The sequence below is a fragment of the Peromyscus maniculatus genome, chromosome 7, assembly GCF_049852395.1.
Source record: "Peromyscus maniculatus bairdii isolate BWxNUB_F1_BW_parent chromosome 7, HU_Pman_BW_mat_3.1, whole genome shotgun sequence".
In the NCBI taxonomy this organism is placed as follows: Eukaryota; Metazoa; Chordata; class Mammalia; order Rodentia; family Cricetidae; genus Peromyscus; species Peromyscus maniculatus.
Window position 1 is genome coordinate 85,767,293 of NC_134858.1, and position 26,294 is coordinate 85,793,586.

Below are 26,294 nucleotides of genomic sequence, written 5' to 3' on the forward strand. Positions count from 1 at the left end.
CCTCTAAGGGGGAACGGGCAAGGCCCGCTCGTCAGCACCCCGCTTTCCCACGGAGACCGCGCGAGTCTTCCAGGAGGTTCTCTCCGGCACACACCCCCCCCGCTCGCCCCAGAAGCGCGCCCCGCGCTGCCGCCAGCCCGCGCTCACCTATCACCGCGCCCACCACGTCGTTCTTCACCCCGAAGCAGAGCGGCGGTTCGCGGCGGCCGCCGGCCGTGGCCTCGGCGGCGGCACCCGCAGCGGCAGCGGCAGCGGCACCCGCGGGCTCTCTCCAGCCGCCGCCCGCCCTCCTGCTACCGACCCGGCCTCTCCGGCTCGGCTCCTCCGCCGCCGTCCGCTCGGCGCCGCGGGACCCCGTCGAGCTTCGCCGGGGAGCAACGCCCGAGGAGGAAGCGTTGGCTGCGGGTTCCCGCCTAGACATGGCTCTGAGGACACCCGCGCGTCGCACGTCGCACGTCGTCGTGCCCGACTCTGCTGCACAGGCCGCGGCGTCGGAGAAGCGCCGCTGCCGCCCGCGAGCTGGCCCGCCGGTCCTCGGCGCGCTCATTGGCCGTCGCGCCTCGGGGGGGGCGGGGCCTGCCCGGCCTGGCCAATCGGCGCTCTCAATCACGCGGCCGGCCTGAACCTGCCCGGCTCCTGGTTGTCCGACCTCGTGTCCGTGATTCCCCAGCCTGACGACGTCGCTCCTCGGAGCCTCGGAAACGATCCCAACCGTGCCTCGAAATTCACGTTCAAGCCGGCCTTGATGGTGCGGGCTTGAGATCTGGGATAGGAGGGTCTGCGCGACAATGAATTTAAGGCCAGCCTGGCAACTTGGTAAGACTCTAAAAATAAAAATAAATCGATGAAAGCTTTGGGAATGCAGCTCAGGTGTGCGGCGCTTGCCTACCATAGGAGACCCTATGGTACAATCCCCCATTCCTAAGTAAGTAAAAGAATAGAAGCAAGACTGAAGCACTCCCAGTTTTCAAGGATTCTGGAGCTGGACACACTCCTTCAGGGCTGGGCTAAAACCATAGTGTCCCTGCTGGGATTGGGATCCTCGAATTGTCTGAACAGATCTCAAGTCAACCATCCATCAAACAGCTTAGAATCTTAGCACTAAGCCAGGTGGTGGTGGCACACACCTTTCATCCCAGCACTCCGGAGGCAGAGGCAGGTGGATCTCTGTGAATTCAAGGCCAGCCTGGTTTACAGAGAGAGTTCCAGAAAAGCTAGGGCTGTTACACAGAGAAACCCTGTCTCAAACAACAACAACAACTAATAATAATTTTAGCACTATGCTTATAGGGACTGGGGGGAAAGTGTAGGATTGGGTCCATCCTGGATAAAATAAATTACAATTAACTATGGTTATTAGGTTTCTTGAAGCTAGCTTTAATCCTCCTGCCTCAGGGGCTCAGGTGCTGGGATTACAGATGACTGTCATCATACCCAGATATAGGAGCAGTATCTCTTGATACAAGAATCTCTGGGGGAAATGTGAATAAAGCCATATTGAAGCACCTTGGAATTACTGTGAAAACATTGAACAAAATCAAACTAAAATAAGCCAATCACAAAACATGTCTTGACTATGCTTGAAGATCTAAAGTTGCTGATGGCCATGTCAGAGGAGCAGCAGGTGGCAATTGACTTCAGGGTGTCAGCCCACCGGGAGGAAAATCCTTGATGAGTGAATCTTGGATAGGCAAGGCCCTGAGACTACAGACCCTAGAGTGTCTTTGCTTCTGCTGTGCCTTTCACAGGTTTGCCCCTGCCATCTTCCTCTAGTATCTGGCATGGTGTGAATGGGTATGGGGAGATCCCTACTACCTGTAATGTAGTGTGTTTATCTCTTGGAAACATCCCGTCCTACTGGGTATTTTTACCTGTGGATTATTGTGAGATGATTCTTTCCTAAGCTGTACTGTCTAATTGATAATAATGTTATTTACAGAGTTTTTATGAATACAAATAAATACAAGGAAATGTCACACAGCTAAGGCCTATGAGATTCACCTAAGGAGCTGCATAGATCACAGTAAAGGTTAATAATTAAGGAAAACAATTGAGTCCCCAGGAGCCAGGCTGCCTCTAATTCTCTTAATGCTGACCTATGCAGTCACAGGTTTCAGTGTGCATCATTAGCTGAAACAAAGTCTTAAACTAACTTCAAGTTAGATCAGATGTCTTGATAATAGCTTTGAGATGAAAAACCCCAGAAAACAATCTAAAGTTCACAAGGACACATGGTTGAGTTATAGATTCATTAGGTTAGGGTAAAAAAAAAAATACAAAGCAGCCCAATTGTTGCTAGCTGATGTACTTTCCTTGCTAGGTTTGGCTGGTGATCAAAGGTTATGATAAATTTCTTGTGCCCATTTTTGCCCTCAATCTCCTGATATAAGAAACTATTGGTGAGTGGTTATGCACCCCAAAGATTTAAAGTAGAGCTGACCACCGCCCGGCATTGGCCCTTTCTTTGCTACTACAAAACTGCAGCTTACCAGTAAAAGACTTGACTGAGAAAAGTGTCTTGCTGGCCCTACATGGTTAATCTGTAACAAGTTACTTAGGTATGAATGTATGTGGGTTCTTGTGATAATTTGTTTTTCACCTGTAGTGCATCAAATGTTTAATCATGTAAAGGATATGGAAAACATGCTGTTTTTTTTTCCATTTGTTTTGTATTCGTTGTAATCATTCACTTGAAAAACAGAATGTGCCGGGTGGTGGTCGCGCACGCTTTTAATCTCAGCACTCGGGAGGCAGAGGCAGGCGGATCTCTGTGAGTTCGAGGCCAGCCTGGGCTACCAAGTGAGTTCCAGGAAAAGGTGCAAAGCTACACAGAGAAACCCTGTCTCGAAAAAAACCAAAAAAAAAAAAAAAAAAAAAAAAAAAAAAAAAAAAAAAAAAAAAAACCAAAAAAAAAAGAAAGAAAGAAAGACAAAAAAAGAAAAGAAAAGAAAAACAGAATGTAACCACATTGTAATTTTTATATTGCCTGAAAGATTTTGCTGGGGTATATAAGCTGTAAGAGAAAGAATAAAGATAGAGTTAACATGGGCTAGAAGGAGAATATCAAGAATGAGAGTTAGAAGGAAAATATTAAGAATGAGAGAGTTAAAATGAGTTAGAAGGAAAACATTGAGAATAAAGATAGAGGTGGGTAGGGGAAGGCTGGAGGGGTGGGAGGAGGAAGAGGGGGATCTGTGAATGGTATGTAAAATGAATAAAAAAAATCTTAAAAAAAACTAAAAAAAAAAGAAAAAGATAGAGTTAGAAGGAAAATATCAAGAATGAGAGAAGGAAATCACCAGGAAAATAAGGAATAGAGAATATAGAAGAAGAATAAAGAAAAGGTCTGAAGGAAACCATCAAGAGAGGGTGTGAGTGTCTTTTCCTTGACCTCCCTCAGATAAAAAAGTCTAGTCTGCCCAGCTCTGTGGATTCCCTAGAGCCTTGTGCTGCTGGAGGCTGGCCCCCCAGGCAGCGATATAAAATAATAAATTCAAACAGCAAAGAATGGGGTGTGGGCACAGGAGAGCAAGGAAAAGTGAGGAGTAGAGCAACTCGAGTATATCTGTACAGTATAGATCCTTCATCTGAAATGGTGGTTAGCAGCCTTTGGAAATGACTTTCCTGGGTTTGATGTGCGAACACTGATGAGGGATTGTGCATGGGTGCTCATGAGAGGTTTTGTTTAGCAGTTTTCTTGCCATGCCTTTGTCTGGTATTGGCACTGGTAATGATGCCTCCATAGAACCTTTTCCAGAACCCAGAAGCAGAGAGGCATTTGCTACCTCCTTTGAGAAGGCCAGAAACTAGAAGAGAGACATTTGCTACCTCCTTTGAGAAGGTCCAGTGTCTTCCACTGTAACAGATGTACTGCTCTGGGATGGGGAGGCTGTCCACCTTAGTGAGGGAAAGGCTGCTGAGTAAACAGGAAATCTTGAAGGTTCCCAGTAGGGAGTAGAGGGGGAGGGAAGGAGAGGGAAGAAATAAACGAAATCAACAGTAATTCTAGGTAACAGCATGCTTCCTGCTTTTCTGTACTTTTCACAAAACAGAGCAAATGCACTTTTCCTCCCAGATCTGTGTCACTAAACCTTGTGTGTGTGTGTGTGTGTGTGTGTGTGTGTGTGTGTGTGTGTGTGTTTGGGGGGTTGGAGGAGGGTGGGGGGAGACAGAGGGAGTAGACTCACCTAGGAACAATTCAATCCATGATTTGGGAGGGCTTCACTAAGCAAGTAGAGAATACTTCAGACTGAAAGGCTTTTGGGTCCATCCACCTCCTACTTTCTCCCTCCAAATAGTGGAAAGGATGAAGACTAAAAGGAGGAGCAGGATACCCTCTCAATTTTAACCTACCGAGCCTTCGGAGGAGTTCCCTTTTTTCAGGTAGAAAGTTTACACCCACTTCTACTTTGCTCTGGTGTTCTCAGAGGTGTTGACAGCAGTGATTCCAGCCTCTGCATGGAAGGTAGAAGTGAAATACACACACACACACACACACACACACACACACACACACACACACACCAATGCCTTTTCATCTTCTGCCTCACCTGCCTTTGTCTGCTTTCTTTCAGGGATGCTCTGGGACTAGATTCTCTGAAAAGCTTCCAAGGATGTCAAGGCTTGGAGGCAGCTTAGTTGTAAACTTGGAATCCCATTTACATCAGACTGGCATCTGAGCCACAGCAGGAGAGGGCAGCAGAGCACCCCCGATTCTCAGAGCATCCCCTGGAATTAGTTAGAAATTTATGTGTGAATTTAGCCAAAAGCCTGACTGGGAACATCCCCCTTCCTCCCCCCCCCCCCCGCCCCCCGACACACACACGCACACATAGGGGTTCACTTACCACCTGTAACAAGGGAGCTCTTTTGTTGGGTACATGCAGCTTGCCAGGCTTCTCATTTAATCCTTTCAAAATTCCCATAAGTCCTAGCTATTGAGGAAACAGAAACAGGAGGATTGCATGTTCAAGGCCTTTAATTCCAGCACTCGGGAGACAGAGGCAGATGGATCTCTGTGAGTTTGAGGCCAGCCTGGGCTACAGAGTGAGTTCCAGGACAATTACACAGAGAAAACCTGTCTTGAAAAACCTAACCAAACCAAACCAAAAAGAGTCTGGGTAGGCGGTGGTGGCGCATGCCTTTAATCCCAGCACTCGGGAGGCAGAGTCAGGCGGATCTCTGTGAATTCAAGGTCAGCCTGGTTTACAGATCAAGTTCTAGAGCAGCCAGAGCTACACACAGAGAAACATGGTCTCAAAAAACAAAAAAGAGAGAGTGAGTATATTGCTCCCAAGATTTCTAGGCCCATTTATGAGATTCAAGTATTATTTTTGAGTGTATATAACCTTAACTTCATATATTTAGTATCTCTCCATTATCAGACAAACATCAAATATAACTTCTCTTTATAGTTTGTTCTTTCATTTTATATTTAGAGAGGATACGTCTAGATGTTTTTATCTTTTATTTGTTCTTTGACAATTTATGTATATGTTTACTTGGATTACTCTCACTCTCAACTGTTGAGTCAGAATCCTGCTGTGTAGCCCTGGCTGATCTAGTCTGCAGCTTAGGCTGACCTAGAATTTGATCAATCCTCCTGCCTCGGCCTCCCCAGTGTTGGGATTACAGGTGTACAATACCATGGTTGGTGACAAAAATTTTAATTATTAACATATTGTTCTTTTGTGGCAACAGCTTTGGGGAGTTCTTTGGAAAGGTGTGTTTACCTTCAAATCACATAATGATTGACCCAGGTATCCCTCCAGGGCTGCTTTAAAAATATAAAATCTTGCTTGGAAGGCAAAGGCATCATTACAAGTTGACATTTTTCAAGGCTGTCTCATGAACAGAAAAAACAATGGAAAGAAATCTATTATTTTCTGTGGACATTACCTATGACAGACATTTTCTAAATATCCTGTCTTATCCTTTTGATCCTCTCTCCCTTGTCCCACCCCCATCCTTGAATACCCATTTTCACAAACCCCAGCGTTCCCCATCTTTCTTTCTTTCTTTTTTCTTTTTTTCTTTTCTCAAGACAGGGTTTCTCTGTATAGCTTTGAAGCCTGTCCTGGAATTCACTCTGTAGCCCAGGCTGGCCTCGAACTCACAGAGATCCACCTGCCTCTGCCTCCCGAGTGCTGGGATTAAAGGCGGACGCCACCACCGCCTGGCCCATCTTACTTTCATATCACAAGGGTTCTATTACCCTCCCTCCTCATCTAAAGGGTCCTGTTCTACTGTTTGGTCCCTCCCTAGTTTCCTGCCATCTTTAGTCTCTCCCTCGCACATAACTATGCATGCATACAAATTAGAAGCTAAGATCTGCTTGTTAGTGTGAACATGCACTGCTTAGCTTTCTGAGCTTGGATTGCCTCACTCACTATAATGTTATAATCTAGCAAGTTCCCTGCAATTTGTAGTTTCATTCTTCTTCATGGAAAAATGTAACATTTTGATTATTAATTCCTCTGCTGAAGGACACCTAGGCTGATTCCATAGCTTCCCTATTGTGAATGGAGCAGCAGTGAACATGGATGAGCAAGACTCCTTTGGGTTTATGCCAAGGAGAAGTAGCACTGGCTCTTGTGGGAATTTATTTGTAACTTTTGGGGGGAAATCTGTTCTGATTACCATAGTGGTTTACACTCCCACCAAGAGCGAATAAGTGCTCCCCTTTGCCCACATCCTTGCCAGCGTTAATTGTTATTTATTTTCTTGGTGAAATTATATTCCAACTGACAGGGTTGAAATGGGATCTCCAAGTAGTTTTAATTTGTATTTCCCAATGGCTTCTCACTTTCATGAGCTTCCATTTCAGAGTCCTTTTCAGAAAGTCCTTACCTATGACTATGTCTTAAGGGTCACCCCCCTCCACTTTTCCCGCTAGCTGTTTCAAACTTTTAACCATTTTCAATATTTTTATGCACAGTGTGAGATAAGGATCTATTTTCTTTCTTCTATTTGTAGAAATCCAGTTTTCCCAGCACCATTTGTTAAAAAAGACAGTTTTCCTCTAGTGAGTATTTTGGCATGTCTGTCAAGAATCAGGTGGCTGTCACTGAGTGGGTGGCTGCCATTCTCTACCTTGGTCTCCATTTCTGTTTTTGTGCCAGCTCTGTGCTGGCTCTATTACTATAGAGCTATAGTATAACTTGAAATCAGGTAAGGTGAGAGGTCCAGCATTACTTTTGCTCAGGGTTCTTTGACTCTCTCAGTTGTGGTGATATTTGATCTGTGTCCCCCAATAAATCTTATCTGAGGATTAAAGGAAAAAGCCAGCCACTGTATTAATCATAGAAGTCAGGCAATGGTAGCACATGCCTTTAATCATAGCATTCGGGAGGCAGAGATCCATCCAGATCTCTGTGAGTTCAAGGCCACACTGGGAACAGAGCCAGGTGTGGTGCCTGGTATTCTGAATGGCTCCTTTATCTGGATTGGTGTCACTTTTCCTCTTTCAGAGATTTTTTTTTTCTGCAATGATTTCATTGGAAATGTTTCTCTGCTTTTAGAATGGAATTCTTCACCATTTTTCATGCCCATGATTTTTAAATTTGGTCTTTGCTCAGTGTCCCTGGTATATCCCAAGTCTGCTGCTTTCTCAAAGTGTGGGTGGGGCTGAACCATTCTGGCTCACAATCTACATTGTTCACAAAGAGGGGATTGTAGCTTCCATGGCTACTCTACTCACCAGGGCTAAAGCAGGAGCCTCCCCAGCTATGAAGAGTTTGCTGAGGCAATAGGCAGGCTGAAATCTTCCAGTAGGCTATGTTCACCAAGCCAGTGGTACAGCTGAAGCACTGTGGGCAGGCAGCCTTAACACTCTGCAGTGGGTTACACAGGAACCATGTGGTACTAGGGAGGATCATAGATGATGACAAGAGCTCCCCATCACTACAGAGATGAGGATGGGACTGGATCCTCCCAGAAACAGAGTACTCACCCCACTATGGGCTGATCTGCAGCCGTCATAGCCTCTTAGTTCTTCTCGGTGCATCTGCTGGGACTAGACACTCTTGGGTCTAGGTGGTCCTAGGGGCATGAAAGTGGATGAGGCCTCACAGGTGAGTCCTCCTGAGGAGTGCAAATGGGAAAGGCTTCTGGGGGTACCCAATCCTCAAGAAGAGTGACTGCTACAAGTAACTTGACAAAGCCAGGGATGGTGAGGAGTGGTTTGAGTGAGAATGGCCCCTATAGGTTCATATATTCAAATACTTGGTCTCCAGTTGTGGAACTATTTGGAAAGGATTAGGAGGTGTGGCCTTATTCGAAGAGGTGTGTTGCTGGGGGCAGGTTTTGAGGTTCCAAAAGACTAGGTCCATTATCAGTTAGCTCTCTCTGCTTCCTATTTTCTGGTCAAGATATGAGTTCTCAACTTCTGTTTTAGTGCAGTGTTTGCCTGCCTGCTGCCCTGTTTCTGCCATGGTTGTGGACTCTCCCTCTGCATGGGTGAGCCCCCAATAAACTCTTCTATACTTTGCCTTGGTCTTGGTGTCTCATCACAGCAAAAGAACAGTAGCTAAGGCAGTAACATGTTCCTGTGTGGGAAGGCACCGCCTCCACTCACCTTTTCTTACAGTTCTCTTCACATATGTTGTATGGCTCTAGGTCAGGCGCTGTGTATATAGTACTCAGAGCTGGGGAAGAGCGGGCAAAGAGTCAAGTTAGAGAGGTATTCTTGTTCAGATAGGTCACAGTGGTGGCTCTTTCCTGAAAGGACCAAGGTAATCATACAGGTAGGTGACTCCTTCCCACTTCCTCCTTGCTGTCACCAAGGTTTGGAAAACTTTTCCAGTGGTATTTGATTGTTGTTCGTTCTTTATCTGTGTTGTGTCTCACCCCAGGGAGAGGACATCTAACATGGTTCTTCTCTGTTCAGCTCTCCTTGCCTCTCAGCTGTTGCTCGAATTTCTAAAGGTCTTTTAACAAAAAACCCGGAGCCTAATATTGGGGTGAATGCTGAAAGATCAGAGAGACAAAGGAACAAGCCACTGCCACGTCTCACCTCACCAATTTCACAAATCCTTTGAAATCCTCTGAGTCCTGACCCGAAAGGCTCCAGCCAAAAAAGCCTCTAGCTGAAAGGGATGCTTCTGCCAAAAAAAACTTTAGTTCCTGTGTCCTCACGCCTTATATACCTTTCTCCACCCAGCTATCACTTCCTGGGGTTAAAGGTGTGTGCCACCACTGCCTGGCTCTGTTTTCTCTTCTAGACTGAGTCAATCTCATGTAGTCCAAGGTGGCTTTGAACTCACAGAAATCCAAGTGGATCTCTGCCTCCCAATTGTTAGAATTAAAGGTGTGTGCTACCACTACCTGGCCTCTATGTTTAATCTAGTGGCTGGCTCTGTTCTCTGATCTTCAGGCAGATTTTATTAGGGCACACAATATGTCACCACACTCAGCTGCTCACCAGCAGCAACCTTTCCCTTCTGTCCCAAGTAAAAGGCCTGAATCAATGACCTATGGAGACTCAACTGTCCATTTTTCTGGGCCCCTTGTCTCTAAGAATTATACTGATTATCATTACCTGTGGCATTGTGTCTGTGTGATAAGCTTTGTGATAGAGAGAATGGAGTTGTTTTTCATGGGGAAGGTGATAACTTATACCGAGGCACATAAAATTCCTACAGACACAGAGACCTAGAACACTCAGGACTGAGGCTAGGAAACCACACTAGGTAAACTTCTGTGGACATTCTGACCTATCCTAAGTAGATGACACAGGAGTCCCAGAATGCTTAGAGGAGAGACAGACCACAGACAGACCTGAAATGGTGATACGATGAGACAGGTCAAGAATGTAGGACATGGAATGTTAGAACAATGTGAGAGAGATGATAGGAGAAGCAATAACCACACATCTACACCCATAGGCTTAAGAACATGGAAAGTGGTTTAAAGAACTCCCAAACCTACTCTCTGTGTGCTGCTTTAAACAAGAGTGCCTGAGACAGGGCCAAAACTGAGCCTGAGAATCTGGACACCTCCTCCTACACTAGATCCCGTAGGCTACAAGGTGAACCTTGGGCTTCTCTCTTCCCTTCTCTCATGAACCCTGTAAGTCAGCCCAGGGTGAGGAACACATGCAAATGAGGTCACAGCCAAACATCTATCCCCTGTCCGTGTCCTTACCTACCCACTGAGCGTATCCCAAGTAGAAGTTACAACCTGACAGACAGGCTTGGAATGCAGTTACCTACCCAGATTGTCCACACTTGATATGCTTTGTAGTTCCCATTCTTCCACTTGCTTCACCTCTGCAAGAAAGTCAGTAGAGACAGTGGCCCCCCCACTCCTGCCTAAGTGTGTGACACCACACGGATCATACCAGGTCAGCTCCAGCTTTCCTCTGGCTCATAGACTTCAGAGGACACTGAATCTCTTGCACGAGCCCAACCAAGCAGCCAGTCTGCCACCCACCCTGGGGTTGCCCTCTGAAGCAGGACTAAACAGGGAAGAGAGGACCACGAAGGTGCTTGCTCTAAGTCATGAAAGACAGAGTGTGAGGATCTGCTGTAAGAACTCTGTCTCAGGCTGTAGAGATGGCTCAAAGGTTAAGAGCACTGACTGCTCTTCTAGAGGTCCTGAGTTCAATTCCCAGCAACCACATGGTGGCTCACAACCATCTATAATGAGATCTGGTTCCCTCTTCTGGGGTGTAGGGATATATGCAGACAGAACATTGTATACATAATAAATAAATCTTAAAAAAAAAAAAAAAAAAAAGGCCGGGCGGTGGTGGCGCACGCCTTTAATCCCAGCACTCGGGAGGCAGAGGCAGGCGGATCTCTGTGAGTTCAAGGCCAGCCTGGGCTACCAAGTGAGCTCCAGGAAAGGCGCAAAACTACGCAGAGAAACCCTGTCTCGAAAAACCAAAAAAAAAAAAAAAAAAAAAAAAAAAAAAAAGAACTCTGTCTCCAGTTTTATGTCAGGGCCTTGAGAGAACTGTGCCCTATAGGTGATTCCCTCTCTGTCAACAACTCCAAGTGAGCACAACACTCCATGGGCACAAGTCCAAGGAGAGGTACGACTGATAATAACCAAATAACCAAAAGCTTGTCAGTTTGGCGGTGGCAGAGGAAGGAAGAAGCAGTTGTTCTGGCAAAGAGCATCTTGAGATTACAGCTAGAAGCAAAGCCTTTCAAACGATAGGCAGTGCTGCTGACCATCATTATGACTTGAAAGAGGAAGTGCACCCAAACCTGCACATCCATCTCCTTGTCCTCAGAGACCTTTCCACTTCTTTTTCATCCACCTGAAAAGTTGTGGCCTTAGCGTACCTGGGATCCTCTGCCAATGTCTACAGTAGGGATGCTCTACATACCTGGAACCTCCTCATTAGTCTTTATACTGATAACTTCCCAGTCACCAACTTGGGCGATACCTGGAAGAAAGAAGAAAGTGGCATACCTGTTCCTTCCTACACTAGCTGAAGCCACAGGGGCTCACCCAAGATCAAGCTCAGCTTTTCTTGGGTCATAGAATTCCCGCTGAAGCAGAGTTATTTCCTCCAGTAGAATCTCCCACCCTCCTTCCCCCACAGGAACCCTGAGTCAGGGTCTCAGGGCTGAAAGAGATGATATGTCCTCCACGAGCAGAGGGATTTCAGATACTTACAACTGCCCCATTGGTTTTCATGCTTCTGCAAAGTTAAAGAAAACACTGTGAGGATCAGCCTGTGCTGTTCACTGCACCGGTGTCCTGACTTTCTCTTGATTTAGGAAAACCAAACAGAACAATGGCTCACTCAGTGGTCATCATACTCAAAGCTGTCACAGAGAAAACGAGTGGACAAAGGAAGCACTTCCGCAGAATGTACTCTCAAATCCATTTACACTAATAAGGACACAATCTTCAGAATTTCAGAGGAAAATGTTGCTCTGATTTTCCTATAGTGGATGTGGTGATGCGAATTTTAGTAGATAGCCGTGGATGCATCAGTAGGAGCTGCCCACTGAGCTCCACCCACCAAGGAAATTGCCTTCTAAAGAATAAAATACTCATGGACTGAAAATAGAGCTCTATTCTAGAGAAGATACACAAAGATACTTACACTACAAGATTCTTTCGCGGGAATGCCACCTGGAAAATCTAGGAGGAAGCAGAGGAACTGTTGGTATGTTAGAAACAACCCAATGAGCAGCCCTCCTTTTTTTTTTTTTTTTTTTTTGTTTGTTTGTTTGCTTGTTTGGAGACAGCCCTGGCTGTCCTGGAGCTTGCTCTATAAACCAGGCTCACTTCAAACTCAAAGATCCACCCGCTTCTGCCTCCCAAGTGCTTACAGGCATGTACCAACCACTACATCTGACTACAAGGGAGCCTTCTTGACGTGGACCTAAGTGGATGGAAGTGTGGACTGGGCTGCTGTGCCATGCCTTTGAAGAGAAGAAAGATGGCAAAGGGGAGCAAGAGGAAGAAGATGGGACATAAAAGCCATAGCCTTGCAGCTAAAGGCCTTGAAAATAATACAAAATAATCAAGCTGAATTGGTTCCTGTAATTCCAGGTATAGGCAGTTGAGTCAGATTCAAGGCCATTCTCAGGCCTTGATTGAGGCCAGCCTGGATAAATGTTACTCAAAAAAGAATCAAGCCAAAATGCCACAAACAGCATCCTGTTGCAGGAAGGCATCCTGCCATTCTCCCTACATGTTAAAACAAATCTTAATCACCAGCACCTTCTCATTTCCAAACCATCTCAGCGTACACACTGCTCATGGTGTAATGTCACAATTTAAAGGGTTTCCGGGGGAAGGGGGGGCGCGGGGGGGGGGGGGGGGGGGGGCTGGAGAGATGGCTCATCGGTTAAGAGCACTAGCCAGTCTTGAGTTCAATTTCCAGCAACCACATGGTGGCTCACAAACATCTGTAATGACATCTGGTGCCCTCTTCTGGCCCGCAAACATGCATGTAGGCAGAACACTATACATGATAAATAAATAAATCTTTAAAATAAAATAAAATAAAATAAAATAAAATAAAATAAAGGGTTTCCCATTTGATAGCCAGTTTCTCTGAATGAAATAGACTATTCAAGCATATGCATAATACATTTGTTCTCAGGGCAGCCAGGTATAGATTTGTCAGCATTAGAAGACAACAGTGAGTCGGGCAGTGGCGGCGCAGAGGCAGGCGGATCTCTATGAGTTCGAGGCCAGCCTGGGCCATAGAGTGAGTTCCAGGAAAGGCACAATGCTACACAGAGAAACCCTGTCTCGAAAAACAAAACAAAACAAAACAAAAACAAAAAAAACCAAAAAAAAAAAAAAAAAAAAAAAAACCAAAAAAAAAAGAAAGAAAGAAACATGAGGTGACTGGGTATTGACCCAGGACCCTTCTGATTCTTTCCTGTGTCTCTATCCTTTTTCTTCATCTACTTCTATATTTCCTATCTAGCATTTCTCAATTCCTCACTCCCCTCTTCAAGGGACCCTTTGATAGGTTGGGGCTGAACCCCAACACTGGGCCCTGACATACCAGCAGCAAACAATTTTCGTTCTACCTCTTAATATCCTCTTTGAATGTGTCCTTATATTAAAATAATATGAATATCACCATGACTACTACTTCTTTTTTTTAAGAGTTTAAAACTATAGCATATTTTTTTATTTAATATGCATGAATGTTTTGCCTGCATAAATATCTGTGTACTGTGTGTGTTCTTGGTACCTGAGGAAGCCAGAAGAAGACATATGACCTCCCAGAAAGGCCCTCTGAAGAAACTACCATACTGGTACTTCATCTACTGAGAAAGGAGTACCTAGCTCCTGCTACTTAAAATTCTCCTGCCCACATAACTTGGGGGAACAAAACTAAGATACAATAATTTATAGCCTAGAAGTATAGACCATCCAAAGACTTAGACTTAATTGTACAACTATAGAATACTTCTCTCGCCACCTTATCAGTATGTTACTAAAGGCCTATTTAGTGCTGTTAATTTATGCAGTACATTATAATCTACCTATCAAAAATTTACATAAGCTGGGTGTGGTGGTGCACACCATTAGTTCCAGCAGACGCACATGGGTCTCAGGCTAGGCTGCTCTACATAGTGAGTTCCAGGCCACCCAAGGCTACATGGCAAGACCTTGTCTCAAAACAAAAGAAAAAAGTTACAAGGCATATTAAAAGGCAAAAGGGGCAGCCAGGCACTGGGAAAGCACACCTTTAATCCCAGCACTACGAAAGCAGAGGCAGACAGATCTATGTGAGGCCAGCCTGGTCTACGAGCAAGTTCCAGGACAGGCAGGGGTACACAAAGAAACCCTGTTTCTTGTTGCTGGAGGGCTTCTCTCCAGGCTCCACCAAGCCCTGCAGTCCCACAATCCACGTATAAAATAATCACTCAGACGCTTATATTATTTAGAAACTGTATGGCCGTGGTAGGCTTTTTGCTAACTGTTCTTTTATCTTAAATTAACCCATTTTTATAAATCTATACCTTGCCACATGGCTGGTGGCTTACCGGCGTCTTTACATGCTGCTTGTCCTGGCGGTGGCTGCTGTGCCCTCCTTCCTTCTTCCTGTTTCCCCAATTCTCCTCTCTCCTTGTCCCGCCTATACTTCCTGTCTGGTCACTGGCCATCAGTGGTTTTTTTGTTTTTTGTTTTTTGTTTTTTTTTTTTTTTTTTTCCATCACAGGCAATTTATTTTGTTCTATTCATTCACAGTTAATACAGAAAATACTTGGAAACATTTCCATATAATGTTTGACACAGAAATCATCAAATAGAAGTATACAATGTTGACAGGAGACAGTACATTTATAGTTTATAACCCCAAATGTATTTATAAATTAGAAATGGAAAGATCTACAAATGAAATTATGAAGGTTCACCAAAGTCATTTAATCTGTCAGTTTCTCATTCATTTTTATGTCTTAATAATATTCTATTGTATGAATAAGCCACATTTTATTTCTCTCCAGTATTTGATAGCTATTTGAGTTGTTTTAACTTTTTTACTATTAGCAACACACTGCTGTAAACCTTCACGTACATGTTTCATAGGTGCACATTTTCAGTAGTTTGAGGATATATTCCTAAGGGTAGAATTGTTGAGTAACAGAGTAACAATGTTTTGCATTTTGACCAACCACCAAACTGTTTTGCCAAAGTGGCACACCATTTTACAATCTCACCAAATCCTTGTTTTTAAGGCTCTGATTTTTGTACAAAAGCATTCAATCATTCTGTCAGACCAAACCAGGAAAAGTAAGCTATAGTTCAGAGCTGCTCTATTCCATTTACTATGCAAAGCCATTCTTGGTGTTTGCAACTCTCAGCCCTTTTGAGTATTCTTGCAGTGTTCACTTTTTCCTCCACCACTTTTTTTTTCTTCTTTTTTTTCTGGTTTATTTCTATCTATTACAAATGTATAAAAAATCCTCCATCAACGCTGCTGATAGCAGCAGAACCTTGAGAAATACACCTTTGGTTTGCCTCAGAAAAGGAACACATATTGCACTGTAAAGTTTATAAAATTGGCGAAAAACATTGTGATAATGTTACAATACCAGTTTTAAGAGTTCAGTGACTAATGGGGAGCTGATGGGATACATGCAGAACTGTGAAAGCGATCTCACTTAGCCAGCTGTACGCGTAGACTGTAAATCTACATTCAGATCATTTCAGAACTAAGACTATCATCTCAGTTTATCTGTTGAGGTCAACCAGGAAACCCTAGAATATACCTTGATTTTTTCAAAAAACAAAATAGGGGGAGGGGTTTCTTCAGCATTTCAGTCCACGAGTAACAGTATCCTAACAGGCAAAGTGTTCTCTCACTGTCAACATAGAATGAACTGCTGCTGGAGGTCAACTTGGGCTTTAATTTGCATTAGCACTTACATGCATAGTAGTCCAAGTTGTTGACTTCATGACTTTAAAAAGTAACTCTAAGAAAGTAAAATGGCCCTTCTTGGAAGACTAAAGAAAGACATCCAGCCACAGTTGTAAAAAGTCTCATCAAAACAATGTACCCTTTTATGAATTACGCCTCAATTAAAAAAAAAAAGTAGCCCCAAATAAGAAGCAGCTCTGAAAAAGAAAATATAACTTAAGATATTTGAAAAAAACAAGGTGAATACAGGTTCAAAAATAATTAAGATACATTTCCCTAAGGCTACCTAGAATTAGGCTTTAAAGAATTCTACCATTTCAAGTTTACCACTAGTTACTAGATACCTATTTACAAACAAGATGTTCACTTTTTTTGTTCCTTTATCAAGAGAAAAATCTACCTTCAGACTATGAGGGTGGTGATGGGGAGGGACTAGAAAACAAGATTCAAACAATCCCATGCAAATATCACATTTTTCAAATGGAAGAACTCCAAACTGCACTAGAAGTTCCAGTCACTAAGACACTTTCCATTGAAATGATTTAAGTACAACTACATGGCACCAAGGTTTAGGCCTACTGGTTTACGACTACTACTTCTGTAAACAGTGTGCAGGTTTGGGACTGCTAGCTCACTAATACATGTACAGAAGGTTCTGTCAGCTTGACTTCTGTGAATGAAGTCAGATCTCAACGTCAACATCTCCAGTAAGAAACTCCTGATGCACCTAACCACACGGAAATAACAGAACCAAGGAACAAGAACAGAGACAGATGAAATAGCTGAGCACTACTACACTGTTGTCTTCTGTTTTGTTGGTTTTTTGTTTGTTTGTTTTTTGTTTTTTTGAAACAAGGTTTCTCTGTGTAGCTTTGGAGCCTGTCCTGGATCTCACTCTGTAGACCAGGCTGGCCTTTAATGCCAGCACTTAGGAGGCAAAGGCAGCCACCTGTCTGTGGATCTCTGTGAGTTCAAGGTGCCTAATGGGCATTTTATACACTAGCAAGAGGAGAGGCAAAAGACCTCCTCCTTTCAAGATCAAAGCAGCCCAGTGTACAACCAAGTGGAGACCCTTCAAAACACCTGGTAAGCATGCCCCACAGCAAAGCATCTTGTGATTAGGCCTTGAAGTAGAAGACACCTGGTAGCCATGCCTTTGCATCTTATTATGCAACCTAGGAAAGCAACATAAACTCTGACTCTCTGACCTTGAGTCAAACCAAAAGTTGGAATCTTTGTGGGCTCCTACACTGGTGAATGTTTTTTTTCAATTTCTATAAAAATTGTTTAGTTTTCACAGATTTTTGCTTATACTGTATGTTCATTCTCTCTGACTTCTCAGCTGTCAAAGTAGATTCTCTATGTAAGTAGTTTCTCCTAATCATGGAATACAGTAAATCACCAAAATATTGATTAATGAAGTCACAAGGCAGATGAGGCAAGTTGGCAGCAGGCTTTGGTTTAGTCACATCTTTAATCCAGGCAGAGGCAGAGGCAGACAGAGCTCTGTGAGTTCAAGGCCAGCCTGGTATACATAGTGAGTTCCAGGATAGTCAAGGCTATGCAGAAAGACCATGTCTCAAACAAAGTAGTCTCCACTGTCCCATGGATCACAGATATGAGATTTTCACAGAAGCACAATCACTTGAATAAAAAGCATAACTATACCTTGAGGTTTCTGGTCAGTTCACAGATTCTTTTCAAAGATTTTATTAGGTGAAAACAAACCACATTAAACTTTGACCAGATGAATCTGAACATTGCCTTCTATATGTTATATACCTTTTTAGAAAAGAAGGATGGGGCTGGAGAGATGGCTCAGCAGTTAAGAGCACTGGCTGCTCTTCCAAAGGTCCTGAGTTCAATTTCCAGCAACCACATGGTGGCTCACAACCATTTGTAATGAAATCTGATGCCCTCTTCTGGTGTGCAGGCATACATGCAGGCAGGACACTGTATACATAATAAATAAATCTTTAAAAAGAAAAGAAGAGCCGGGCGGTGGTGGCATATGCCTTTAATCCCAGTACTCGGGAAGCAGAGCCAGGCGGATCTCTGTGAGTTCGAGGCCAGCCTGGGCTACCAAGTGAGTTCCAGGAAAAAGGCACAAAGCTACACAGAGAAACCCTGTCTTGAAAAACCAGAAAAAAAAAAAAGAAGGATGACAAAGTGGGAGAGGCAGTAACTAAGAACTGAGTCCTTCTCTTTCTACCTCGAGTCTACATTATTTGACACGAGATGGTTGATCCATACAAGGCCATGATTTGGTGATAGACTCTCAGTGGTCTATCTGTGCTTTGGAAACCCATTGAGTTACCACTTTCTTCTTTTGTGAAATATTTATGTAGCTACTTAATTTTGTATTGTATGAATTCTGTGGTGGTTTGAAAGAAAATGGCCCCCAAAGGGAGTGGCACTATTAGGAGGTGTGGCCTTGTTCGAGTAGGTGTGTCACTGTGGGGGTGGGCTTTGAGGTTTCCTATGCTCAAGCTACACCCAGTGTCACAGTTCACTTCCTATTGTCTGTGGATCAAGATGCATAACTCTCAGCTCCTTCTCCAGCACCAAGGCTGCCTGCATGCCACGATGTTTTCCTGCCATGATGATAATGGACTACACCGCTGAGACTGTAAGCCACCCAAATTGAATGTTTTCCTTTGTAAGAGTTGCTGTGGTCATGGTGTCTCTTCACAGCAATTGAAACCCTAAGCCACATGTGAATGCACAGAGTTCATTCATGTATGTGCATGTTCCAAGTGCACAGGTGGATGTCAGAGTAGAACTTAGTGGGGTGGTTTGTAGGAGCCCACAGAGGCTTCCTAGTGAGAGGCTCAGAGAGTCGGAGCTTGCTTTACCCAGAAGGGCTGCATAAGGAGGTGATTTGGCCACAGGCGGGTTGTCCAGGTGTTTGGAAGGGTCTACACTTGGCTGTATGCTGTGCTTTGATCTTTCAAGGGGGAGGTCTTTTGCCTCTCCCCTTGGCATGTTTTACAAAGCTCTTTTCAATAAAGGATGAGACTGTTGGGTATTGATCCAGTTTTTGTCTGTCTGCTTCTTGTCTAGGTCTCTCTTTCTATCTGATATTTCCTCATTCCTCTCTCTTCCACCTAGGAACCCTTTAAAAGGTGGGAGCCAGACTCCCACAGTGGCTTTCTCCTTCAACCTTTATGTAGACTCAGGGAGTTAAGTTCCAGTTGTCAGGCTGTGTGTAAGCCCTTTACCCACCCAGATAGCTCGGCTGCCTGTCATTACTCTCTTGTCATTTAGTGACACCATTGGATATGCCCATGTCACAACTGTATTTAGCCATTCTCCACAAACACCACTTCATTTAGAGAACTTTTATTGGGCCCTGGGATTGATAACATACAAAGTATTTTATTGTGCTAATTGGGAATTCCCTAGGTCAGAAATATTAACTTACAAAAGATTTAAATACTGATAATTTCCCAAATACGGAGACTATTTATCTTATCTTCCCTTCCGTGATTTATTCTACATTCCTTGTGTGTTTCTATTGTGTGACTGGCTGTACATACTGCACTAGCCTGTGGCTGTGTGGGAGTGGCATGGATTGTGTCCCAGTGTTCTTGACCCCAGGAACATACACCAATGCAATACCATTATGGTAGCCATACTGACTACCAACTTTGAGCTTTATTTTTCTCTCCTTAGGGTTTTTGTTTTGTTTTGTTTTGTTTTCATTTGTTTGGTTTTGGTTTTTCAAGACAGGGTTTCACTGTGTAGCCCTGGCTGTTGTGGAACTCATTCTGTAGACCAGGCTGGACTTGAACTTGAAGATCTGCTGGCCTCTGGCTCCCAAGTGCTGAAATTAAAGGCATGAGCCACCACCACTTGGCTTTCCTTTTTTGTTGTTGTTCTCTTTTTTTTTCTTTCTTTTTTGTTGGTTTGGTTTTTGAGACAGGGTTTCTGTGTGTAGTCCTGGCTGCCTTGGAACTTTCTTTGTAGACTAGACTGGCCTTAAACTCAGAGATTCTCCTGCCTTCGCTTCCTGATTGCTAGAATTAAAGGCATGCACTATCATCACCTGGCTTGCTCCCCGCCACCCCCTTAGGGTTTTAAAGAAGCAACATATAAGCATTGTATTGCTTAGGTTGTTATCATGTATACTAAACTATTTCACAAACTTTTATAACATGAACCAGTTCCTAGGATATGATTCCAAAACTTACAGAGTAGAACCATTTTGTCCTTTTTATTCCAAAGATCTATGAACTCAGTGGCTAGAATGATGGCTTACTGGTCAAATATATGTATTCCTTTTCTAGAGGACCTAAATTCAATTCTCAGCACCCACATAAGGTGGCTCACAAATGCCTGTAATTCCAGCTCTTACAGATCTTACATACTGTTCTGGAGTCCACATACACTTACATTTACACGTACATGCCCCTCCATATACACACAGACATACCTGTACTCAATGAAAAATAAAATATTTAATAAAAAATGTATTAGGGTTTCTATTGCTGTGAAGAGACACCTTACCCATGGCAACTCTTGTAAAGAAAAAAACATTTAATTATGGTGGCTTACATTTCCAGAGACTCAGTTCATTATCATCATGGTGCTATAGGGTGGCATGCAGGCAGACATGGTGCTAGAGAAGGAACTGAGAGGCCTATGTCTTGCAGGCAACAGGAAGTGAACTGAGACACTGGGCAGAATCTTGAGCATATGAGACTTCAAAGTCTGCCTCCATAGTGATATAACTTCCTCCAACAAGGCCATACCTCCTAATACTGCCAACTCCCTATGAGGGCCATTTTCTTTCAAAACCACCACAAAAAAGAATCTGTGAACTGACCAGAAACCTCAAAGTATAGTTGTGTTTTATTTTATTTGAGTGATTGTGCCTCTGTGGAAATCTCTTCTCACATTTGTGATTCATGGGACAGTAAAAACTACTTTCTTTGTTTATTTTGAGACATGGTCTTTCTGCATAGCCTTGGCTGTCCTGGAACTCACTATGTATACCAGGCTGGCCTTGAACTCACAGAGCTCTGTCTGCCTCTGCTGGGATTAAAGATGTACACCATCATGCCCCAGCAGTGGAGGCTACTTTCAATAGAGGAGTATTACTGATCATCTGCAGACTATGCTATTTCCCAGTAATTCTACGCCCTCTACTGTGGTGATATTTTGTTTGTGATCTAACAAATAAAGCTTGCCTGAAGATCAGAATGCAAAGCTAAGACACTCTGAGTTAGCCATAGAGGACAGGCAGTGGCAGAGGCAGAAAGATGTCTGTGAATTCAAGGCCACCCTATGCTACACAAGATTGATTCAGTCTAAAAAAGAAACAGAGCCAGGCAGTGGTGGCACACACCTTTAATCCCAGCACTAGGGAGGTTGAGACAGGAAGTGATATGGCTGGGCTGAGAAAGGAATATAAGGCGGGAGGAGACAGGAGTTCAGTCCTTTTTTGGCTGAGGAGTTGGTGAGGTGAGAGGTGGCTGTGGCTTGTTTCATTGTCTCTCTGATCTTTCAGCATTTACCCTGATATCTGGCTTCAGGTTTTTATTAAGACAAATTAGGATTCATGCTATACTCTGCCCTAAGGCAAGTGCTTCATAATTGTGTCAGAAGCTCATTTCAGAATCTGAGAGCAATAGCAACAGCCCACACACATGCATTTGTGCTGTATACTTTTGTCATAGAAATTTGTGAACTAGCATCTTCATTTTGGTCCAGGAGCATGGGCAGTAAGTAACAGTTCCTAGGTACGTATGAACCACAATGGATGAGTTGAAGTATATAAAATTCAGGAAAAGTATGTTTGACAAGGTATTCGAGAAAGTGGTTGAGAGCAGCTGCTGTGTACAAATACAAATATCTCCTAAGAAAACATGTAACCTTATACTACATCAGCTACCCTAAACAGCTGGGCTTCCTTCTCCCTGCTTCTCTGATTCCTGTATAACCCAGCTATTTTGGTTACAAGGTCCTTTTTGGTCCTTTTACAGTGGTCTCTTTTGGCCACTTGACTCCAAGTTACTCTGCCTTCATGTCCCCTCCTCCCTGTCCCCATGGCCCTGTTCAGTCTACCAGTCATGTCCCCTTGTTGTGGGGTATTTGTGCACTGTATGACGATACATTGCTGTGATTCCTTTAATAAAGAGCTGAATGGTCAATAGCTAGGCAGGAGGTATAAATGGGACTTCCAGACAGAGACAGGAAGTAGAAGGAGATAATCAAGGTGCAGGGAAGACACCAACAGATATGGAGGGAGTCAGACATATAGAATGAGAGAAAAGTAAAAAGCCATATGGTAAAGTAGATTAATAAAAGCAGGTTAATTTAAGTTATAAGAGCTAGTTGGGTGGGGAGAGGCTGGAGAGATGGCTGAGGTTAAGAGCACCAACTGCTTTTCCAGGGGTCCTGAGTTCAATTCCCAGCAACCACATGGTGGCTCACAACCATCTGTAATGATATCTGGTGCCCTCTTCTGACATAAAGTTTTATGCAGATAGAGCACTCATACATAGAATAAATAAATCTTTTTAAAAATATTTTTTAAAAAAGGGCTAGTGGGGGGTTGGTGATTTAGCTCAGTGGTAGAGTGCTTGCCTAGCAAGCACAAGGCCCTGGGTTTGATCCTCAGCTCAAAAAAAAATAAAACTTTAAAAAAGGGCTAGTGGGACAAGCCTAAGCTAGGCCAAGGTTTTATACTTAATAATAATAATAAAGAAAACATGTAACCTTATACGATATCACACTTACATTCAGAATCAGGGGGCGGAGCACAAGACCCCAGCATTTTTCAAGTACACAACCTTTCATAAACTCAAGGTGAGTGCAATTCCTGTCAAGAACTGGAGAACTTTATGATACGGTTTTACCTAGAGAATCAACTTTGTTTTTCAACACATTGACTCTCCTTTTCCCTCCAGGAACATACAATTAAGTGTCCCTTCAAAGTTTCAGCAAGGATGCCACACCTAGCATCTACATTTTTTCCCCACCAAGGAATTCTGGCATACTCACAACTTTGATATTCTTCCCAGGGCTCCTGCAATCACAGAAACAGAGACATTAGAAGAACCGTGTCACCACAGTTAGTGACATATGGTTTGGTTTCTCTTCCTCAGCATTGGATAGCAGAAACCCTAGCAATAGAAAAGGCTCGGGAAACAAGATACTTCACTAGAAAATCCATGATCTTTTCCTGGGATGTATCTCTAACTACATAATGCTGACTCCTAGGAAGGGATACTGTTTACAAGGAGGAGCAGGCCTATCACATACTCTGTAGCCCTTTGCATGCTGCCCTTTGCTTAAGGTACCAAGGGTCTGTTCTGCCACCATTCAAGAAAACAGGCTCAAGTATCTATAATGAATGTTGTCATGTTTGCATAGTCAAACTCAGCCAGAAATAGCAAAGAGAGAGCAGGACTTCTACTTCAGACAGTGAAAAGTGATCATACCTGTTCACAGGCTCTAAACTCTTCCTCTCGAATAAAAATTTCTGTTATAACATGGCTGTCCTGGGCACCTAGGAAGACAGAGCAAGAGGGAATCGTGGATGCTGTGACTCGTGGTCTTCTCAGAGAGCAGGCTGCTGTGTGTAGCTGTGCTCTAAAGCCTGGATCGTGTAACGGATGGAGTTTCCTCAGTGAAAGGAGAGACCCAAGGAGGAGCATGAAAGAAAGGGGAAACTGAGCACTTGACAATTGTCATCCAACTGCCACCAGTACCCCATCATTCATAATGATCACTTTAAGCCCAATAGATGATTGGGAGTAATTTGGGTTACAATTCATGCCATGTAATCTCTAATACAAATTCTCAAGGATACCTGGTCATAGACCATAGTCCAGCAATACTCAAAGTACTATGTTTTATGGAGTGATATTGTTGAACGTGAGAAAATAGATTGCTACCAGTTTTGCCCTCTGCATCTTAGGTACTCTAGGATTCTGGAAATTAACCAAAGCATATATACCACAGGAGGCATTGATTCAAGAGCAACAGGACTTGATGTTTTTTCTAGCCTGACTTGGCACTACCCACTACTGTTTAGGTTCATGGTTAGGTTACAAAGGATTAGTCAGATCATGGAAACGAAAACCTTTAAGGCAGCTGCATGGGAGCAAGACTGAGATGCAGTTCTTTCAAAGCCTCTACCCAAGAATATTGTCATTATTGCATCTGACAGATGCCCATCTATTGAGTTTGTGTGTGTAATGTGTTTAAAGACTTTACAACCTCTTGAGAGGTCCCTTCCCCCAGATTAACAAGAGGACAATGGCATGAAATATTCGTCCTATGATTTCCTTTGGGGATGGGTGCATGCTGGGCAAACATTCCAGAAACCACCACAGAGAAATGGGTGTGGTGGGGGTGAGTTACACAGTTCCTTGGGACTTCTGGGAATCTAAAATGGACGCTTCTTTGTAGGACAACCTTCATGCAGATAGTTCGGTGACTAATCAGAGACTCAGGTGTGCTAATACTTCTTTTCCAGTTAAAAGCCAGGCTCTGCTCAGGGGGAAATGAAGACAAGTAGAACTGGAACCAGTTGTGCTGTGCGGAAGCTATTTCACAACACAGAAGAGGGCCATGACAAAAACTGGAAATGTAGTTCTATGCAGTTAAAGAAAACTGTGTCGGTTCATAGGTCAGTGCTGTATAGAAACCTCAGTGGGACAGATAATATTAACGGTGTTCAGCAAAGTAACCAAAGAAGCAAAAGTACTAAAACACATAGGAGCAATCATCACTGTTGAGGTAGAAAAGTACTTTGTTTTATAGGAATAATGATATGGACTTTATAAGGAATGTATTATTGTTTAAGGTTGAAATGTGAAGGTTTTGACTTGTTGCCTTTAAAAGGAAGTGTTTATAAAATTTATCCTTAAAAACAAGTAAGATGAAAAAACTAGACTTGAGATAGCTCCTAGGTTAAGAGTCAAATCTGAGCTTGTTCTTGGTTAAATGACACCAAGGGGAAGAGCTTTCATTTCTTCCCTTAACGCAGCACTGATACATTATTGGTGACTCAGAATTTATTATTAATGCATTCAAACTGACTGCACAGGCGAAATATTCATGTTCTGAAGATGAAAACATAATTTTTTTTAAAAGAAAAAAATTTGAGTCTAAACTTAGCTCATCACTTAGCAGCACTTTCTGCTCATGCAAAGTACCATATTTAGGGTCACAACTGCCTGGAACTGCCCTTCCAAGGAAATCCTATCCAGTCTTCCGACATCTTCAGGCTTTTCCACGTACAGGGCACACATAAACATACTCGGGTGCATACTCATACACATAATTTAAAAAATAATGTAAATTCATCCTAGAAACCTCCACCTATATTTCCTTGTTCTCAGTGGAGTATTCTGACTCCCTCATTCTTTTAAAAATAACATCAGCCAGGAGGTAGTGGCGCACGCCTTTAACCCCAGCACTCTGGAGGCAGAGGCAGGCGGATCTTTGTGAGTTTGAGGCCAGCCTGGTCTACAGAGTGAAATCCAGGAAAGGCACAAAGCTACACAGAGAAACCCTGTCTTGAAAAACCAAAAAAATAAATAATAATAATAATAATAATAATAAAAGATCAGATGTACCATCTCCCATTGCATCTGACCAGGATGTTGCTACCTAGCTCCAATTTCAACCTCATTCTTGAGGCTTTTGACACCCTCCAAGTCCCCCTAAGACTCCTCAGATCCAGTTATCTGCACCACTCACATCTGGGAGGAGTTCAGTAGAGAGTGGTTCACCCATTCCTGTCTACAAATAAAGCCATGTTTGGCCACAGAAGATTAGCCTTACCTTTCCTCTGATTCATAGTATTCAATAACAACCTGCCGGGTGGTAGTGGTGCATGCCTTTAATCCCAGCACTCGGGAGGCAGAATGAGTCAGGTCTGTGTGAGTGCAAGGCCAGCCTGGTCTCCAAAACGAGTTCCAGGAAAGGCATAAAGCTACACAGAGAAACCCTGTCTCGAAAAACCAAAAATAAATAAATAAATAACAGACAATTTTAATCTTAAATTCATCTTAAAATTCTGACATTGATTTTCTACTGACAAACTGTGAATTGAGAGCCAAAAATGTTTTTAAATTCTTCTAAACCTCTTCATAGTTTTGCATATATAGCATAGGGTATAATCTATAACTGCTGTTCATAATTCTTCCTTATCATTGGATTTGCACGGTACCTTTAGGTGTTTTGTTCAATTGTGGTATCTTATTTTCTGAAGTTTTCCTGGTGTCCTCTTGGGACTTGGCACGCTTCCCACAAAGGTATCTCAAAATTGCAGACACTAGGAACACAGTCACAACAGAGGAAGTCATGGCAGCTTCATGGCAGGAAAACAGAATGAAACGAATAATGCTTCTGATAAAAATTTGCTCTCATTACTCCCTTCAAGTACAGTTTTATAATTCAAAATGGGGTTCAGGAAGATCAA

The 26,294-nt window shown here is 43.3% G+C and overlaps 2 protein-coding genes across 7 annotated transcripts in view; both read right to left on the minus strand.

Moving 5' to 3' along the window:
• Ddx43 (DEAD-box helicase 43) overlaps positions 1-1,247 on the minus strand; it is a 35,911-nt gene extending 34,664 nt beyond the window's left edge. The window contains exon 1 of one of the 2 annotated variants that reach the window (XM_076576796.1): positions 148-1,247. In XM_076576796.1, the coding sequence (XP_076432911.1) occupies positions 148-919 (772 nt within the window). In that variant the 5' untranslated portion in view covers positions 920-1,247. The remainder of the gene's footprint in view (positions 1-147) is intronic. The other variant, XM_042282155.2, reaches the window with a different exon arrangement.
• LOC143274298 (uncharacterized) overlaps positions 686-26,294 on the minus strand; it is a 41,601-nt gene continuing 15,992 nt past the window's right edge. The window contains exons 2-16 of one of the 5 annotated variants that reach the window (XR_013052878.1): positions 26,043-26,147; positions 23,302-23,369; positions 22,862-22,886; positions 12,065-12,102; positions 11,629-11,653; positions 11,336-11,395; positions 10,212-10,268; positions 8,576-8,645; positions 7,952-8,040; positions 7,700-7,832; positions 5,733-5,840; positions 4,848-4,934; positions 4,551-4,728; positions 4,354-4,454; positions 686-824 (exon numbers count right to left, since the gene is read on the minus strand). Coding sequence is in view for 1 of the 5 variants with exons in the window: in XM_076576797.1 (XP_076432912.1) it covers positions 8,031-8,040; positions 8,576-8,645; positions 10,212-10,268; positions 11,336-11,395; positions 11,629-11,653; positions 12,065-12,102; positions 22,862-22,886; positions 23,302-23,369; positions 26,043-26,147 (458 nt within the window). In the remaining 4 variants the exon portion in view is untranslated. Of the gene's footprint in view, positions 825-4,353; positions 4,455-4,550; positions 4,729-4,847; positions 4,935-5,732; positions 5,841-6,097; positions 8,041-8,575; positions 8,646-10,211; positions 10,269-11,335; positions 11,396-11,628; positions 11,654-12,064; positions 12,103-22,861; positions 22,887-23,301; positions 23,370-26,042; positions 26,148-26,294 lie in introns of those variants that run through there. The other 4 variants (XR_013052876.1, XR_013052877.1, XR_013052879.1 and 1 more) reach the window with 4 other exon arrangements.